The sequence below is a fragment of the Melanotaenia boesemani genome, chromosome 8 (assembly GCF_017639745.1).
Source record: "Melanotaenia boesemani isolate fMelBoe1 chromosome 8, fMelBoe1.pri, whole genome shotgun sequence".
Lineage (NCBI taxonomy): Eukaryota > Metazoa > Chordata > Actinopteri > Atheriniformes > Melanotaeniidae > Melanotaenia > Melanotaenia boesemani.
Genome location: NC_055689.1, coordinates 31,708,897 through 31,726,481, shown reverse-complemented (window position 1 = coordinate 31,726,481; position 17,585 = coordinate 31,708,897). Strand labels below are relative to the sequence as shown.

General features: G+C 38.8%; 2 protein-coding genes and 1 long non-coding RNA gene across 3 annotated transcripts; all 3 read right to left on the bottom strand.

Annotated features, from left to right (window-relative positions):
- Positions 1-1,512: 1,512 nt before the first annotated feature.
- On the bottom strand, positions 1,513-9,791 carry LOC121644010 (tripartite motif-containing protein 16-like). Its single transcript, XM_041991701.1, has 2 exons — positions 8,580-9,791; positions 1,513-2,576 (listed from the first exon to the last, which is right to left on the bottom strand). The coding sequence occupies exons 1-2, from the start codon at positions 9,789-9,791 to the stop codon at positions 2,094-2,096; spliced, it is 1,695 nt and encodes a 564-aa protein (XP_041847635.1). The 3' UTR covers positions 1,513-2,093.
- A 345-nt stretch (positions 9,792-10,136) lies between these two features.
- LOC121644991 (reticulophagy regulator 1-like) lies at positions 10,137-11,939 on the bottom strand. Its single transcript, XM_041993266.1, has 3 exons — positions 11,925-11,939; positions 10,595-10,718; positions 10,137-10,507 (listed from the first exon to the last, which is right to left on the bottom strand). Exons 1-3 carry the CDS (start codon positions 11,937-11,939, stop codon positions 10,137-10,139), a joined length of 510 nt encoding a protein of 169 aa, XP_041849200.1.
- A 3,864-nt stretch (positions 11,940-15,803) lies between these two features.
- Positions 15,804-17,393, bottom strand: LOC121644076. The gene is made up of 3 exons (XR_006011217.1): positions 17,328-17,393; positions 17,133-17,209; positions 15,804-15,876 (listed from the first exon to the last, which is right to left on the bottom strand). It is a non-coding gene; the product is annotated as an uncharacterized LOC121644076 (long non-coding RNA).
- Positions 17,394-17,585: the final 192 nt, after the last annotated feature.

Here is a 17,585-nt window from a genome sequence, read left to right as displayed (position 1 = left end):
ATTGTGGGCCAGTGGAGGGAATACTGGACCAGCTCTACACCATCTGCAGGGTCTTAGAGGAAGCATTGGAGTTCGCTCAACCAGTCTACATGTGCTTTGTGGACTTGGAGAAGGTGTTCAACCATGTCCCGAGGGACTCCTGTGGGGGGTGCTTCTGGGGTTTTAATTCTGTCATTAAATCTGATCTTCTCAGCTTCCAGAACTCTGCAGCGGCTCCGTTGTAACCACTAAACCAAAGCACAGAGCGGCTGTGTTCTTCTGACTGGTTCTGAAGTTCACCAACCTTTGTTATGAACATTCCCGGCACTGAAACTGTCCTGGAGAACCCGGAGGCTGAAATACCACGGTTCCCAGCTTTGGTCTCCAGTCCTGTACCAAAAACCGGTTTGGTCTATGGTACCATGTCACACACCAACAACTAGATAACAGCAGACGTTTGTTGTAATTAATCAAATAAAAACTAAGTAAATAAAGAGAAACCCTGTCAGAATGTAAAACATGTGGACAAAGTGAGTTGAGGAGCTTTACCCTCCTCTTCATCCCTGTTAGCAGGATGAAGGCTCCCTCTTGTGGTGTGCATCAGTTTTCACATTCCAGTTGTGAACCTGCAGGAAGACGAGGAAAAACTTCACTGAGCCTTTGGCAGCTTCAGCAACATCAGTAAAGAGAGACTGAAATATCTGTAATATCACACTGTGTCAGTTTGTTCACAGGAGTCACAACCTGCAACACTGATGCTGCATTCAGGGAACCTGGGAAAGATGGGAGAGAAGACTTTCCAGCTTCCAAACAGTGTTCACATCAGCTTTCAGGCTGGAAGTAGAACTTGTAGATGTGAGATTTAAGTTTCCAAACACTCTGACTTCTTCATGTTAGATGTAGAATAAAGGAAATAAATCTAGAAGAAAAAATGTTTTATTTATTACTTTCTGCTGTTCCAGGAAAACTGCCTCAGTTATTCCCTCATATTAGTTTGACATTTTCTCCACCAGATTTTACAGAAACACTAAAATGAAGACAAAAGAAAATACTTTGTTTATTCTTTCAAAGTTTATTTGTTTGTAAAAATTGATTTTGTTCTGACATTAAACATGATGAATGATCTCATTTATTCTGATCCTGGAAATGAGCCTTTCTGAACATCATCATTAGAAACCTTGTTTGTTTGTTGGTTTAGAAAAACAACAACATCTGATCTCTAGAACAACTAAAAGTAATTGCAAGTAGAAAATGATTTTTACATTTCCAAAGTGTTGAGAGTAAAATAATGTGTGATGAAGGAAGGTCTGCTGGTTTCTCTGTTTGGCTCCATGAAGTGGAAGAGAAACAACAACATACAAATACATCAATACAAATATTCAACACATATTTAGAGAACAGAGAAGTTCAGATTTTCATATTGATGGAAATAAAAATCCTCATTAGCAGTGATTTCCTCCAAAAAGAAACAAACAGAACAAACCAGCCAATAAAAAAACATTTTGTTCATTCTTTCAGAGTTTATTGGACTTTGTTCTGACATTAAACATGATGAATGATCTCATTTATTCTGATCCTGGAAATGAGCCTTTCTGAACATCATCATTAGAAACCTTGTTTGTTCGTTGGTTTAGAAAAACAACATCTGATCTCTAGAACAACTAAAAGTAATTGCAAGTAGAAAATGATTTTTACATAACCCATTCATTTATTCATTAATATGCCGCTTATTCTGGGGTTGCAGGGAAGCTGGAGACTCTTGCAGCAGTTATCAGGCAAGAGGCAGGATACAGAGATGAAACAGCCACTTACACACACTCCTAGTGAGAATTTAGAGTAACCAGTTAACCCTAACATGCATGTCTTTGGACGGTGGAAGGAAGCCGGAATACCCAAAGAGAACCCACACATGCACAGGAAGAATACATAAACTGCACCAACATTGTTGCTGTGAGGCTGCAAGGCTAACCACCATGCAGCTAACACAGATTCATAAGCATATAAATCAACATGACAATTGAAAATAAACATAAAATAAACATTCTCATAGTAATAGCTATCACATTTTAGTTAAGGAAATCAAAAACGCAAAGAAGAGAAAAAGACTAAATCATTTAAGATGATTCTGTTTGTTTCAGTTCACAGATCTCTGCACTTGTTCCAAGAAGGAATGAAAATAGGCCTCCAAACCCAATTCCAGCATAGAGCGGCTGAGTGAATGTGGTCTGGACTCTGTGGAGGAGAGTCCTGGTTTCAGAGACGCTGTAGAAGGACAGAATACCTGCTCCGTGATCCAGGTACACTCCTACTCTGGAGGACCGAGGACCTGAGATGGAGGTTCTGATGTTGTTGTAGTAAAACCTAGAACTGTTTTGGTAACAATATAATGACCAAGATTTGTCACTACTTCCAAATCCACTTTCATTTCCTGCTCTGCTGATATTCTTGTATGCAACTGCTACAGAAACTCTTCCTCCTCTCATGTCCACCTCCCAGTAACAACGTCCAGTCAGACTCTCTCTACTCAGAACCTGACAGTATTCAGTGAATCTGTCTGGATGACTAGAATAAGACTGATGTTGATCCATAAATGTCACCTTTCTGTTTCCCTCTGACAGTAAGAGCAGTGTGTGTGCTGTGTTTGGATCCAGTGTGATTTCACGTGAATATTTAAAGAAGCCCCCATCGATAAACGGATGGGAGACCTCCAGTGGAGGATTATACATGGGGTCATAGCTACAAACAGGTATCTGGAGCACCACAATCCTGACACAGGGGAGGGTTGTCCTTTCTGTTTGCAGCCTGAGATGGTCCATCATGTGTTTACTCAGTGTGGTTGACTGGCTGGGCTCTTTAGGCTCTTGGGGACTTGGTTTCAGGGACTAGGAGTACAGTTGTCTTTTTGTTTGTTTATTTATGGTCCACACTTTTCTGCGAGGAACAAAGATGTACACACACTTGTTAATTTCCCTTCATGTCAGGCAAAGCTAGCTGTCTGGAAAACCAGGTAGAACCATGTGAGGGGTGTGGGGACAGTGGACGTGGTGATGATGTTGACAGGAATGCTGGCAGCTCGACTCAGGCTGGAGTTTGAGTTTTACAGACTTACTGAAAGGACTGATGCATTTGTAGGAATCTGGGGGGTGCAGGATGTGCTGTGTTTGGTCAGAGAGGGCTGCTTGATTTTACATTTCTGAGAGTTGTTGGTTCTGGTTCTGTAGTTTTGCAGTACTGTTAGGTGTAAAGGGTTTAATTTTATTTTATTAATGATTTGTATTTTGACTTATGAGTTTTGTTTTTTGTTGTTGTTTTTTTCTTTTTTCTTTTGCTCTGTTGGTTTTGTTGTGGTCATTTTATTAAAAGTGTTTTTGAAAACTCAAACTCTTTCTTTCTTTCTTTCTTTCTCTTTTTATTTTAGTTATTTATTTTATAACAGAAAAACAGTTTAACGATGGACTTACCGGCAGCCAATCACATTTTAATAGCTACCTGCTCATACCAACAGTAGACGTGACGTCGTCCTTGGCCGCAGCTGTTTTGCTGCTGGTGTTATGCCGAAAACAACATGTCTGCTGACATTTGCATGCCCATCTGTAATCTGTATTCATTCTTGAGACGTTTCATATTTTGAATCGATGTAGTTTTAATTGTTGATGGTTTTATGGCAATACATTATTTTAGAGCCTTTAGTAATATTTAAAGCTACCCCACTGAGTAACACATTCTTTATTCACTTCTTTAGCTCATTTAGAAAGTGTAAATTTTTTCGGTTCACAGTGTTTTGGCAGCATTTCAGTCAATTACATATAATTAGCCCATTACTCGTTAAAAACACACTAAACTCTTCCACTCAAATGATGCAGATTTTTATTATTATTATTATTATTATTATTATCATTATCACATGTTTTGGTTGGTCAAATGGATTAACAAGAGAAAACAATAAAGGTGGACGTGCTAGTTATAAGTTTTGTATGGTTCATGTGCCTCCCCATGGCTAGCATTTCAGTCAATCACATTTTTAGTTAATCAAAGTGCTGGACAGAGATAAAAGGAGAAATAGAATAAAAACAAAGTACGCTCATAAATGATAAATATCACAAGTCTCTCAACTGACAACACTATCATGTGTCAAAGGCTGATATAAAAATAGGTTTACAGAGTTGACCTTTGTTGACCTGTGGAACTGGAAGTCATAAATCTGAGTCCTAGGCTTTTACCAGTCAGACCCCCACTTTTCTAGGAGGAAAAAATGTCCTGTTTGTAAGGAGAATGTTTAATTCAGTAAAGATTAAACAAGAGTTCCAATCTTTATTTTGAAGATGCTGGAATCCGCGACAGAGGTGGATGCATTATTCGGTAGTGTAGATTTGAAGGTTGCCAAGAACTGTTTGTCTGATACCGTATACTTTATAAGTAGATATTAAGTCAAACACTACAATTCACTCAGTAACAACACATACACACATTCCTCAAAGAAAGAAAAAACAAAAATAAGTTAATAATACGTGTTGCTGTAACTGCAATTTAAGGGTGCATCATGGCTTCGTAGGTGTGGCTAAAGTTAGCTGCATAAAATTGTTAGTGCATAGAGTTAATTCACCCAGTGCCAAGATGGATGCATAATTATATGAGGTGATTTTGTTGTATAAGCGTCTTGGAAAATATGAAGTGGTTATTTGCAGTCACATCCAAATATGTTGGAATTGTTTTCTTTGGTATTGATCTGTTATCATGGCTCACTGATAAATGGATAATATGGCTCTTTGGGATCACAGTCTCAAACATGCAAGACAAATATAAAAAAAAGAAAATGCATGTTTTTAGCTTTTAGGATACAAACTGAAGGCCTGATCTATATTTCAACCAAGCAGCAACCTCCGGCGGTAAAATGTGAAGCCTATGTGGAAGTGCAAAAAATTGCAGTTCACCCCTCATCCACTAGGGGCTGGCTCCAAAACAGAGCAAATCTACATAGACTCCCATTTTAAAAAGGCCAACTTCACAGCAGAAATAAACAAGTTTAAAGCCTGGTACAAAAAACATTTTAGGATTAATAGGTCAAGTTTTCCTTCATGACAACTGTGAAGGGGGTGAATTTTTTTCTAACTCATTCGTTTGGATGTTATTTAATTTTGAAATTTGGCAAAATTAGGGGCGTGTCCTTTTGATTAACAGGTATCCAATATCCAGGCAAGAAGGGAGAGTGCAGCACAACCACGGCTAACAGCGTGCCTTAGCTTTAGCCCGTCTACCTCTGTCAGCTGGTTAGCTACCGTTAGCTCCGGGTTAGCTCGGTTGGCTTTTAGCTACAGGCAGCTCAGAGTTTGACAGTTGTCAATCATCCACCCCCACCTTCACAATCCCCCTCTCAGCTCCACCTCTTTGCCTATTTTTGGATTTTCCGGGAATGTGACACTGCGAAGATGCCCACAGTGGGAACCGCCCAAAAGCGGCTTAATTAATAAATAAATAGCTTAGAAAAAGATGAATCCCTAACACATAGAGAAAATGCTGATAAATTAAGGCAAATTAAAGGGCTTCTCTTTTAACTGTCAGCAGATGTAATTTTATGGAAATTAAGTAAAAGAAAGAAAACCTTAGATACTAATACAACAAACACATGATGTAGATAAAATTATATTTTGATTGTTATCTCTGCAATACCACAGGAAAGTGCACTATAATAATTAATACAGAGAGGTACCAGGGGAAAGTAAAACCTATTTCATAATGATCTGATCGCCATTGATATTTTATACTGAGTCTCATGCTAAATAAAATTAAAAAAAAAATTGTAAAAGAATAAAAGAGAAAAAGTTGCTCGAGCAAATGTGGCTGATGATGGACACATTATTAATTGAAATTCAAATTGGTTTTCAGTCCATATCATCTTCAAATCATTGATGAGAAATCTCCAAAAGAATTAATTCTTTACAAACGATGCCACATTGAACTTTTAGGATCCTCATAAATGCAGGAAAACCTACCTGCTCTGATTTAGGCTTTACTGTGTAGAACAAGTGACGTGACTTTGACAAAGTTTTCTGGCTCTGACCTGATGACACAGATGACTTATGTTTACTTTAACTTGTCCTTCCAGCAGGTTCTTCTCCAGGACACTGTTCTAATTGTTCCACACAGAGTTGGTTGCTGCGTTTCATAATGCTGCTAACTCTGATGCTAACCGTAATACACCTTTATTTTCCTGATAAGCAGGTCTGATGACGTGGCTCTGTCTACAGGAGAATACATTAATACTAAATCTTTATTTTTCCAAAATAACTGTGTGTGCATTTCCAAATCAAACATGAAATTGACAGTAATAATATTTTGGGATAAACTCTTACAGATGGAGAATATTATCACCATGTACACAGGTGCTTATCCGGTCATTCAGGTCACCATGACAACACGAGGTAGAAAACAGCTTTCCTTTGTTTTTGATCTTCAGATCCTCCTGCGACCACGTGTGGGTCAGATGGAATGCCCTCGTACAAGTCTTTATTTTTCTTTTCTGTGATAAACTTTGTTAAACTTCACTCATCCAGATTCTTGGTAACTCATTTTTCTACCACACTGGTCAGCATGGAGGCTGCAGGTATTCTGCTACCACCATGTGGCCTCCATGGTTTGATATCAGTGCTGCAAAAAGACTTCGGTCCCTCTTGTAGTTTGAGGAATTTAACACGATTAACTCAGTTCAAAGCTTTGGAGACTTTAAAGCAACACAATGACATTTATTTAGTCCTTACGTGTTATTTTATTAAATACATGTACAAAGCTGTAATGTCATTATTTTCAGAGCAGTAAATACAGAATGTGTTCCTGAAGCTTCTCAGAGACCTGGTAGCAGTATGATGGAGCATGTGCTGACCAGGACAAGTGGTCTGGAAGTTTCTCTGCTGCATATTTGACCTTGAATGGTTTTGACTTCTGGCATCATAAAGACAGCTTCATGTATAGTGGTGTGTCGTGTTGATATCCTCACAGCCAACAAAGAATGGTGTCATCTTTATTCATGTACTGATTTTAATAGCACTCTCACTGAGTGACCATCCTGACAGAAATATGACATCATGGGTCGGTGAAAGAGGAAATCATTTAACACATAAAAAACATCTAAAGGAGAAAAGCAGCAACAGGTGAATCTACAAAGTGAGAAGAGAAACTAATCAGACCCACCACACTGCATACAGAATGATCCATGCTGATGTTGTGACTGTCGCCACCTGTTTTTACATAAACACACAGGATCAAAAAAAGAGCCAAAAGTACACAATTTCCTCCCCAACAAGGCAGATTAAAGATGAAAAACGAGACAATCAACTGCCTCTGCAACATCAATATGACTTGTTGATGTGAAATGATCACTTCCACCTACAAAGCTGGAACACAACACACTGTCAGGAGGCTTTAAAGCTGCATCTAAACCATAATACCTGCTGAACAGGGTTCACTCATCATGTTAAACCATGTTAGTTTGTGGTGTCCCTGCTGTTTGTCTTGTATTGTTTTTATCACTGTGTGCTGGAGCAGAAGAAAATGTTTCTATGTTAAAGAAGAAATGTCAGAACAACAGAAGTCAATGAACTGATCATTTTCAGCAGGTGGATCAAATCTGTGTGAGTGAGAGACGAAGGAAAGAAAAATCTGAGTTGTAGACATTCAAAGAAAACTTGACTCATTTCTCTGTAATGAAACTGTTTTATTGAAGGAAGTCAAAATGACAGAGACTGACATCATCATTAGAAACCTTGTTTGTTTGTTGGTTTAGAAAAACTAAATTTGTTCTCTAGAACAACTAAAAGTAATTTCAAGTAGAAAATGATTTTTACATTTCCAAAGTGTTGAGAGTAAAATAATGTGTGATGAAGGAAGGTCTGCTGGTTTCTCTGTTTGGCTCCATGAAGTGGAAGAGAAACAACAACATACAAATACATCAATACAAATATTCAACACATATTTAGAGAACAGAAAAGTTCAGATTTTCATGTTGATGGAAATAAAAATCATCATTAGCAGTGATTTCCTCCAAAAAGAAACAAACAGGAAAAACAAGCAAATAAAAAAAAGTCAAATAAACAACAGAACAGCAGAGCAGAGACATCACAACAATGAAGTCTCAGCAACACGCAAAGAAAATAACTTTACTTTACTTCACACAACTCAGCACTGGATCCAGTAAACAAAAAATAAATTCCAACATAGAGCGGCTGAGTGAATGTGGTCTGGACTCTGTGGAGGAGAGTCCTGGTTTCAGAGACGCTGTAGAAGGACAGAATACCTGCTCTGTGATCCAGATACACTCCTACTCTGGAGGACCAAGGACCTGAGATGAAGGTTCTGATGTTGTTGTAGTAAAAATAATAATTGTTTTGGAAACATAATAATGACCAAGATTTGTCATTATATCCAAATCCACTTTCATTTCCTGCTCTGCTGATATTCTTGTATGCGACTGCTACAGAAACGTTTCCTCTCATTTCCACCTCCCAGTAACAACGTCCAGTCAGACTCTCTCTACTCAGAACCTGATAGCATGTAATAAATCTGTCTGGATGACTAAAATAAGACTGATGTTGCTTCATACATGTCACCTTTCTGTTTCCCTCTGACAGTAACAGCTGTGTGTGTGCTGTGTTTGGATCCAGTGTGATTTTACATGAATATTTTAAGAATCCAGCTCTCCTCTTTGGTTCTGGTTGTGACAGTAAAACATCCACATCAGTGACTGTCGGTGAGATGTTTGCCCATCTGTCTGTCAGAATGTCCTGTAGTTTATCTCTGAGCTCTGACACAGCTGCTGTCACATCCTCAAAGTATCTCAGAGGACGGATATTGATGCTGGATGAGTGTGTAGACTCACTGAGTGCTGACAGTGAGGGGTAGTTGTGTAGAAACTGGTTGTGATCCTCTGTGTGTGAGAGCTGCTTCAGCTCAGCGTCTTTCCTCTTCAGCTCAGTGACCTCTTGCTCCAGCTTCTCCTGAAGCTCTTTGACTCCACTCACTTCAGTTTCCTGCTGGGATCTGATCTGCTGCTTCACATCAGAGCTTCTTTTCTGGATGAGACGGATCAGCTCAGTGAAGATATTCTCACTGTCCTCCACTGTTTTATCAGCAGAGTGATTGATGGCCTCCACCTCCTGTTGAAGCAGCTTCACATCTTTCTCTCTGACCTGGATTCTCTGCTGGATTTCTTGTCGACTCACCTCCAGCTCTCTCTGCCTCTCAGTCCTTTCTGCTGCAGCTGAGACTGTGTCGTGGCCTTTATGTTCATCCACAGAGCAGAGATAACAGATACACTTCTGATCAGTACGACAGAACATCTTCATCACCTCATCATGACGAGAGCAGATGTTCTCCTGGAGGTTCTTGGAGGGCTCCACCAGCTTGTGTTTCTTGAATGTAGGTGATTCATAATGAGGCTGAAGGTGTTTCTCACAGTAAGAGGCCAGACAGAATAAACAGGACTTGATGGCTTTCAGTTTTCTTCCAGAGCAGAAATCACAGGCCACATCTTCAGGTCCAGCATAGCAGTGATCAGCAGGAGCAGCTTGGAGTCCAGTCTTCTTCAGCTGCTCCACTAAAGCTGCTAACATGGTGTTTTTCTCCAGGACAGGTCTCGGTGTGAAAGTTTTCCTGCATTGAGGGCAGCTGTAGATTCCCTTCTGATCCTCTCCATCCCAGAAGCTTTTAATACAGTTCATACAGTAGCTGTGTCCACAGGGAATAGTCACCGGATCCTTCAGTAGATCCAGACAGATGGAACAAGAGAAGGTTTCTCGGTTTAGTTGATCTTTCTGCTCCATTTCACTTCTCAGCAGCAGCGACCCAATTTTCAATGTTTCTGCAGTGAATGTCACCTGACAGCTTTTACACTATTAAAACTTTGAACTTGAACAATGTAGATGTGAGTAGGAGGAAGAAGATGGAGGGTGTGTCAGATATCTTACCACTGGAAGGACCTTTAACTTTAAAGAAGTTACAGCAAGTCATAAAAATGGAGATTTTTTACTGTCTGTACAGAGATAAAAACAGGACAAAGTAAAAATGACTGTGAAGATTCCTCGTGGTTATGTTGACCTTCTGACTAGCCATTTATTTAGAAGTAAACTGACTGCAGACAATTTCCCACGTTGGAGATGACGACAGTCTCACTTAGATTTGAAGTTAAATGTTAAATGCTCCAGCAGCCGGGTCGACTCTTGGAGCCTCGACCGCTCGGGGTCTTCGCTCAGAGACATGAAGCAGACTGCTGCTTCTATTCTCTCCTGGATGGCGGCTGTGACAGCGGTGGTGATGACGTCACCTGCCATCTGGTTGACCAACTCCAACATGTTGTCGGAGGACTGGTCTTTGTGAAGAGAAGGTGTGAGCTTTGATTTGATTGGCTGCTGGGGCTGAGATGGAGGTGAGGGAAGGCCAAGACTGAGGTCATCATCGTCGTCTCCGTTTGTCGTGCCGCCATTATCGAGGGAAGGAAACTCTGGGAGGTCGCTGGTGAAAGCTTCTTCTTTATCAAGATCTGTGAAGTAAAACCACATGTAACCGAGACAGGAAGCAGAATCAGACTTTAAACTAGTTGGGTTTGATAAAAAGCTAACAAGCGCACCCTCTGAGTTCTCCGTCTGTGGCGTGTGTCCCTCTGACAGATTGAAAGTACCGTTGTCTGTCCACGTTACGTCAGACACCTCAGTGTCCGATACAGACATTTCTTTACACACTGCAGAGTCCAGCTGGTGGAGGGAAAACACAAGGAGAGGTCAGAGCCAGGACTGAGCTGCTGATTGGAGGACTCTGATCTCAGTAGGTGGCATGCAGGTTAGCTTCCTGAACAACACTAAGATAAAGGAAAAAGACTATAACAGCATGTCTCACACCATTCTTACATGAAAAGATAAATAAGAGAGATAAAGCAAAACCTATTATCTTATAAATTTACTCATATTATTTGGAAATTAAGATGATGATCACAACTAAAGGCGTTGAACTACAAGAAGGCAACATAGCAGATGTTCAGGACAGTTACAAATACGCTGGGATACCACAGGCTAATGAAAACCATGAAGAAGCTGTAACACAGTCAGCCACAACCAAGGTCCTACAAACAGTAAGGCAGGTCTCAAAGAATCAGCTAAACAGGAAGAACAAAGTCCAAGCCATCAACACGTATCTCCTTCCAGTCATCAGACATCCAGCTGGTATAATAGCCTGGCCAAAGGAGGAGATGGAAGCCACAGATACCAAGACCAGCTCCTCACAATCGATGGAGGGTTTCACCCCAGTTCCATCACCCTGAGACTGTGCACCAAGCAAAAGGAGGCAGCCTGTCCAGGTCTTGGGGAATGCCCCTTTGTCTGCATCTGATCTTTGCAGCTTCACACATTTACATGATCACACTCACCACTGAACAATATTAATTCCTCACATTCACTAATGTGCTAATTTAAACAGCAACCGTCTTGTCCTGCAGGTTTAATAAGTAGCAGCTTTATTTGTTGCTGGTGTTGTAGTTGTTATGATTCTTTTCCCAGTTTGATTTCTTATAGGTGCTCCTGATGATTGTCTGCTTTATTTTGTTATAGAGGCTATAGGATGTTTTATTTAAGTTTCTTTACAGGTGTAGCAGCTGGTTTCTCAGTTTTTTGCTGTTGCCTCCTATCTGCTGTATCTTTGTCTCCTCTTTCCTTTCTTCACTCTCTCCTTTTTTTCTCAGCCTCCTTCCTTTGCTTCCCCTTGTCAGGTCAATAAGAGGGACAAAACAACACGAGGGCAGGTGGATTTATTGCCTCCTGAAGTAAAGTACATTTCAGAGATAGACAGTGGCTGCTGTGCAAATTAAAGGCAGCCATTTAATTAGATGTATACCAACACTAATTATTTTTTACACAAGAACATACCTGAGTTTCTCAGATTTATGTCACAGGGTGACAAAGCTTTACTTTACAACTTTCCATCCTTAGGACCTTGTTACAGTCTAAAATAAAAATGCAGGAAAGACTGTGTCAATCTGCAGCCTGATAGTGAGATGACGCATTCCTCTGCTTAACATCCACTTCATTTAAAGAAGATGATCACAAGGTTGTGGAGTTTGGACAAACAGGGATTTTAGGAGCAATATTTAAAAACATTTGGCACACATAGATCATGTGTGGTGAAGTAAGGAAACAGGATCAGATTAATTCAATTTTCTGATAGAATATGAAATAAAACAGTTTGGACGAAGCTGTGGACTGACTGTCAAAGTTAGATGTGGGTCTGTGTATTTCTATGTGAAGAGAATATCCATGCTGTCTGTAAACTAATATCTACTGACTCAGTCCCAGTGATGGGATTTCAAAAGAGCATCAAATCTGGGTCAAGCTGATTCGTAAATGTCGAGTTTTAACCAATTTTACAATAAAAAAATGTAATAAAATACCAATTGTTGCTCTGTAGTTATAATTTTAACCCTTCTGCTCGGCCAAAGTCAGCGGCCATCTTTGCTTTCCAAAAAAATAATAAATCTCTCGTTGCATTGAAAGATGCCACTTCTACATGAAAATATGTAAAACATCCCATGTCAGAATCTTGTAGTATTTTTACGTCTACAGATGTATGTATTCACCAGATTTACTCCATGTTTACAGAAAGTGCTCGTTCTCATGTGATTCTGACAAGGCAGGTTGTCAGATAACAGTATTTTGTACTAACAAGGAAATGGAAAAATGCAGTACTTTAGACACAGATTGTATATTTACCATGGTTTTCTTTGACTTTCTGAAAAAACTCCCCAATGCCAAAGTCCAGCTTCTGCAGAACTGGCTTCAGCCACAAACCAATGGCAGGACATGAGATCAGAGACATTAGACAGTTTTAGAACGAAGAGAGAAGAGTTGTCCAGTGGGTTTACTTACAAGCTATTGTTCAGTTGTTGGTTTTTTTTTGTATGTGTGTGTGTGTGTCTGTGTGTGTGTTTTGGAACTTTGGTTGTTTTTGTTATACATCTTGTTGTCTTTTTAGGAACTCCTAATTACTGTCGGCTTAGTTTACCTGTAAAAGAAGTAGGAAATTCTCTGTACAGGTGTAGCAGTTGGTTTTCTGGTGTTGGGTTGGATTGAAGGGTCCTCTTTCTTTTTTCCACTTTTTATTTCTCTCCAATACTGTCCTTCTTTTCCCTGTCCCCTCCGGTCAGGTCCAGCAAGGTTACATAAATCCCATGATATGAAATAAATAAGAAAAAACAATATATTTAATAAATAAAGAAATAAAAAATGAGATTATCAAGAGGAGCCCTATACCCATAAAGCTTCTCTTGGCAAAGCAAATTTGTTCAGCACAACACAGCAAACAGACCATCATTCTGTTTGCTACAATGCTGGACAGGACAAGTAAAAAAACAAAAACACAGTAAACTATAAGTACTGATAAAGTATTGATAACTTGTGCGCGCGCGTGTGTGCGTGCGTGCGTGCGTGCGAGTGTTTACCTACTAGCGTATTGGTTGAGGTTAAAAGGGGCGGGGCTAATTTGCATATATTCGAAACATTTAGGTTAAACATTTAGATTTAGATATAAGATTTAACTTTTAGATGTAAGATTCAAGATTTAGATATATTATTTAGGATTTAAATATAAGATTTAACATTTAGATATAACATATAACATTTAGATTTAGATTTAACATTTTGATTTAGATTTAACATTTAGATATAAGATTTAACTTTTAGATTTAAGATGGATGGATTTGTCATGTTCTTTTACAAATAAGTTGACTGAATTTAAGTTCTTGTCACTCCATTTATACAAGTAGTTCTCTGAAGAAAACAAATTTTAAAATAATTTTAAAGACAAGATAATAGAACACATACATATAAGAGCTATGTAATTGTTTTCACCGTCCACCTAAAAATTCATGAAAACAAAACAAAAACAAACAAACAAAACAAAAAACATAACCTAATGTCCCTTTCTGGATCATAGGTGAAGGAACATCAACTTCACTCCGCCAGCCACAGGTCTGTGAAGTGCCACTCTCTAATCATGGTAAGTTCAGTTCTCTATCCTGATTGATCTGTCATCGATAGTTACTTCAAACTGTTTTGTATTAATCTTTGTTTATTTTTAATTTGCTAATACAAAGTAAACTGTATATCTTAGTATCCACACATTGTTTTGATTTAATTACAAAACATTAAAAGATAAAGGGAAACACTAGTGTTTCCATGACCAATATATAAAAGTGATTCTAGGGGTTTTTAATATTTCAGGTAGTGAAAGTGATTCATATGGCGTGTCAGAAGATGATGCTGAGATGGATGATCCAGAGTTCCTTTCTTCTGCAAAAATACATGCTGCCCCACCAGGACCTTATGGTATGTGCTAACATTTTATCTTTTAGCCCACACAGCAAAACTAGCACTTTATATGTTAATATCATGCAACTGCTGTAATACTGCCAAATACTTAATCATGTAACAAATACTTTTAAGTGAAATGTTAGTCTTATCCCTGCCACAAAGCCTCACACTGATGGATTGGTATTGTCCAGTGGACTGATTTTCATTCTATAATTTTCAGATATTTCCCAGTCCAGAGGAACAGGACCTACCCAGCCTCAGCTAAAAGTATTCCCTCGAACACTGCAAGGCATGTAAGGTATGTAGAATGAAAGCAGGATTATATTTACACAGTATGAACAGATCATTAAGGTTCTTCCTGCCTTGGCCACCCCATTAAAAATGTCCTGGATACGCCACTGACCATGTTGAGTCATTCTTAATTTCAATTTATAAAAGTAGCTGTCATCAAGCTCCGCTATGCCAACCCCCGTAGTGCTGCCAGGCTGAAGGAGCGAGGATGAAAGGAGTCAGAGCTCCCTCTAGTGGACAAACGACGGACGACATCATTCTGCAAGACTCCGCAACTTAACATTTTCCTTTTTATGAGAAATTAGGAACATATCGGCGTTAAATCGGCAAAATTCTGGCCAGTTGTTTGTTTTGAAAAAGGCTTTAATCGGCCGGACGATCAATCGCTTCGGATCTAGATGGAGGTTTTCTTTGGACAGTTTTTAAATGGAGAGAGAAATAAATGATGTAATTCATTTGCATTTATTAAATATCTGGGGAGTATTTTAATTTAAAGAAAGAAATATTAAATTTCAACTGTTTTGTAATGACTGTGGACCTAAAAGGTATTTTTTTAAGAAGAGAAAAACACAGTAAACTGTAAGTACTGATAAAGTACTGATAACTTAATGGTAGGTTAAAAGAAAAGGCATGTAAAATAATACATTTTAAAGAACCTATAATATAACTTTATGCTGTAATTTATAAACACTGAGTACTTAAAGGGTGTAATACTGGTAGACAGAGTGAAGCAATCAGCAGAGATGACATGAACCTTAAATAATAATAAATGTGCTAAATTTGGCACCAAGCAAACATGTCTGACTTCAACCTGTTCTGTTAAAGTTTCTACAGATGTAATATTGTAATAAAAGCTTCTTTTTAAAAGAGGATTTGGTACTTTATTTAAACCAAACCTACATTCAGCGGTCTGTAAAGTCATAAAATAAGATTAAGAGATCAAGTGTATCAGATTAAAACTGCTACCGGTCCCACACTTCAAAATACACATTATTAACATTTATGAAATGTTAAAGAAAAGGATGCAGCTCACTGATTATTATGCATGACTCCAGACATCAGATGGATTTTCCACATCAGACCAACTCTTCCACTACAACTAGAAGGACTCTGTTTCCTAATGAGGGACATTAAATAAAACACTTCTGTGAGCCAACAGGTTTCCTTTCTCAGTCAGAAAAGTCTGAACAGGAAAGTTTCTCTTCAGTCTGACAGAGATTTTCATTCTCTTCAGTAACGTCTGCAGCAACAGGTCCCCACACATCTAAAGACCAGAGGAAATGTTGCTTCATTTACTTCATTCAAGAAAATATTATCACCATAATTAACATATAAATCTTCATTTCACAGCATATAGGCCTCACACATGTTACAACCAGCCTTACGGTTATAACAAAACAACGCCGAACAACCAAGAAAACCAATTATAATTATTTATTAAACCGAAACTTAAGACAAAATAATATAATCATGAAGTGTGATTGTCTGCAATATCAGTAATGTCAGGGCGTGCTTGTTTGTGTGTACAAATATAATGCATGCAGTGTTGTATGATGTAGAACTAAACCAAACACAAACGCGAGGTGCAACGGCGCAGGTCCGGCCTGGGAGCGGAGCAAAGAAAGAAGAGACCAGGCCGATTGTAGGCGGGTCTTATATAGCTACGCCCCGCCGAATACTCCAGCTGCACCTGCACACAAACATAATTAACAAAGCCACAAAAGAAGGGGTCGTAACACACAATATGTCATTTAATTTCATTAACAGTTAAATCACTGATGAAAAATCCAGATTACATGTGATGGATTAAAATAATTACAACATTATTTCATCCAGAGAATAAAATAGTGGCTGTGTTTAAATGTCTGGAGTCAGATTTTAAAGATTAAAACTGAAACTTTTCTTGATAATTTCACTTAAAAAGTTGATAAAAACATGTTTTCTTTTCTGTGAAGTGGTAACAGACAGAAAGTAACTGGTAAGCAGTGCTCTGTGTTAAGTATAATTTAGTAGGAGAGATATTTTTCTTTTTATCTACAGTGGAACATTTATGAAATAAATAAAATACTAAATGAAACTGGTAATGTGAGGAGATGAAGTTGTTTATGTAGCTCTGCATTAGAAACTTCTCAGCAGGTATCTGATGGTTAGTTTCAGCTCTTTCATTAAATCTGATCTTCTTCAGCTCCCAGAACTCCGCAGCGGCTCCGTTGTAGCCACTAAACCAAAGCACAGAGCGGCTGTGTGCTTCTGACTGGTTCTGAAGTCCACCAACCTTTGTTATGTACATTCCCGGGACTGAAACTGTTCTGGAGAACCTGGAGGCTGAAATACCACAGTTCCCAGCTTTGGTCTCCAGTCCTGCACCACAAAGCGGTTTGATCTACGGTACCATGTCACACACCAACAACTAGATAACAGCAGACGTTTGTTGTAATAAATCAAATAAAAACTGAGTAAATAAAGAGAAAACCTGTCAGAATGTAAAACATGTGGACAAAGTGAGTTGAGGAGCTTTACCCTCCTCTTCATCCCTGTTAGCAGGATGAAGGCTCCCTCTTGTGGTGTGCATCAGTTTTCACATTCCAGTTGTGAACCTGCAGGAAGACGTGGAAAAACTTCACTGAGCCTTTGGCAGCTTCAACCACATCAGTAAAGAGAGATTGAAATATCTGTAATATCACACTGTGTCAGTTTGTTCACAGGAGTCACAACCTGCAACACTGATGCTGCATTCAGGGAACCTGGGAAAGATGGGAGAGAAGACTTTCCAGCTTCCAAACAGTGTTCACATCTGCTTTCAGGCTGGAAGTAGAACTTGTAGATGTGAGATTTAAGTTTCCAAACACTCTGACTTCTTCATGTTAGATGTAGAATAAAGGAAATAATTCTAGAAGAAAAAATGCTTTATTTATTACTTTTTGCTGTTCCAGGAAAACTGCCTCAGTTATTCCCTCATATTAGTTTGACATT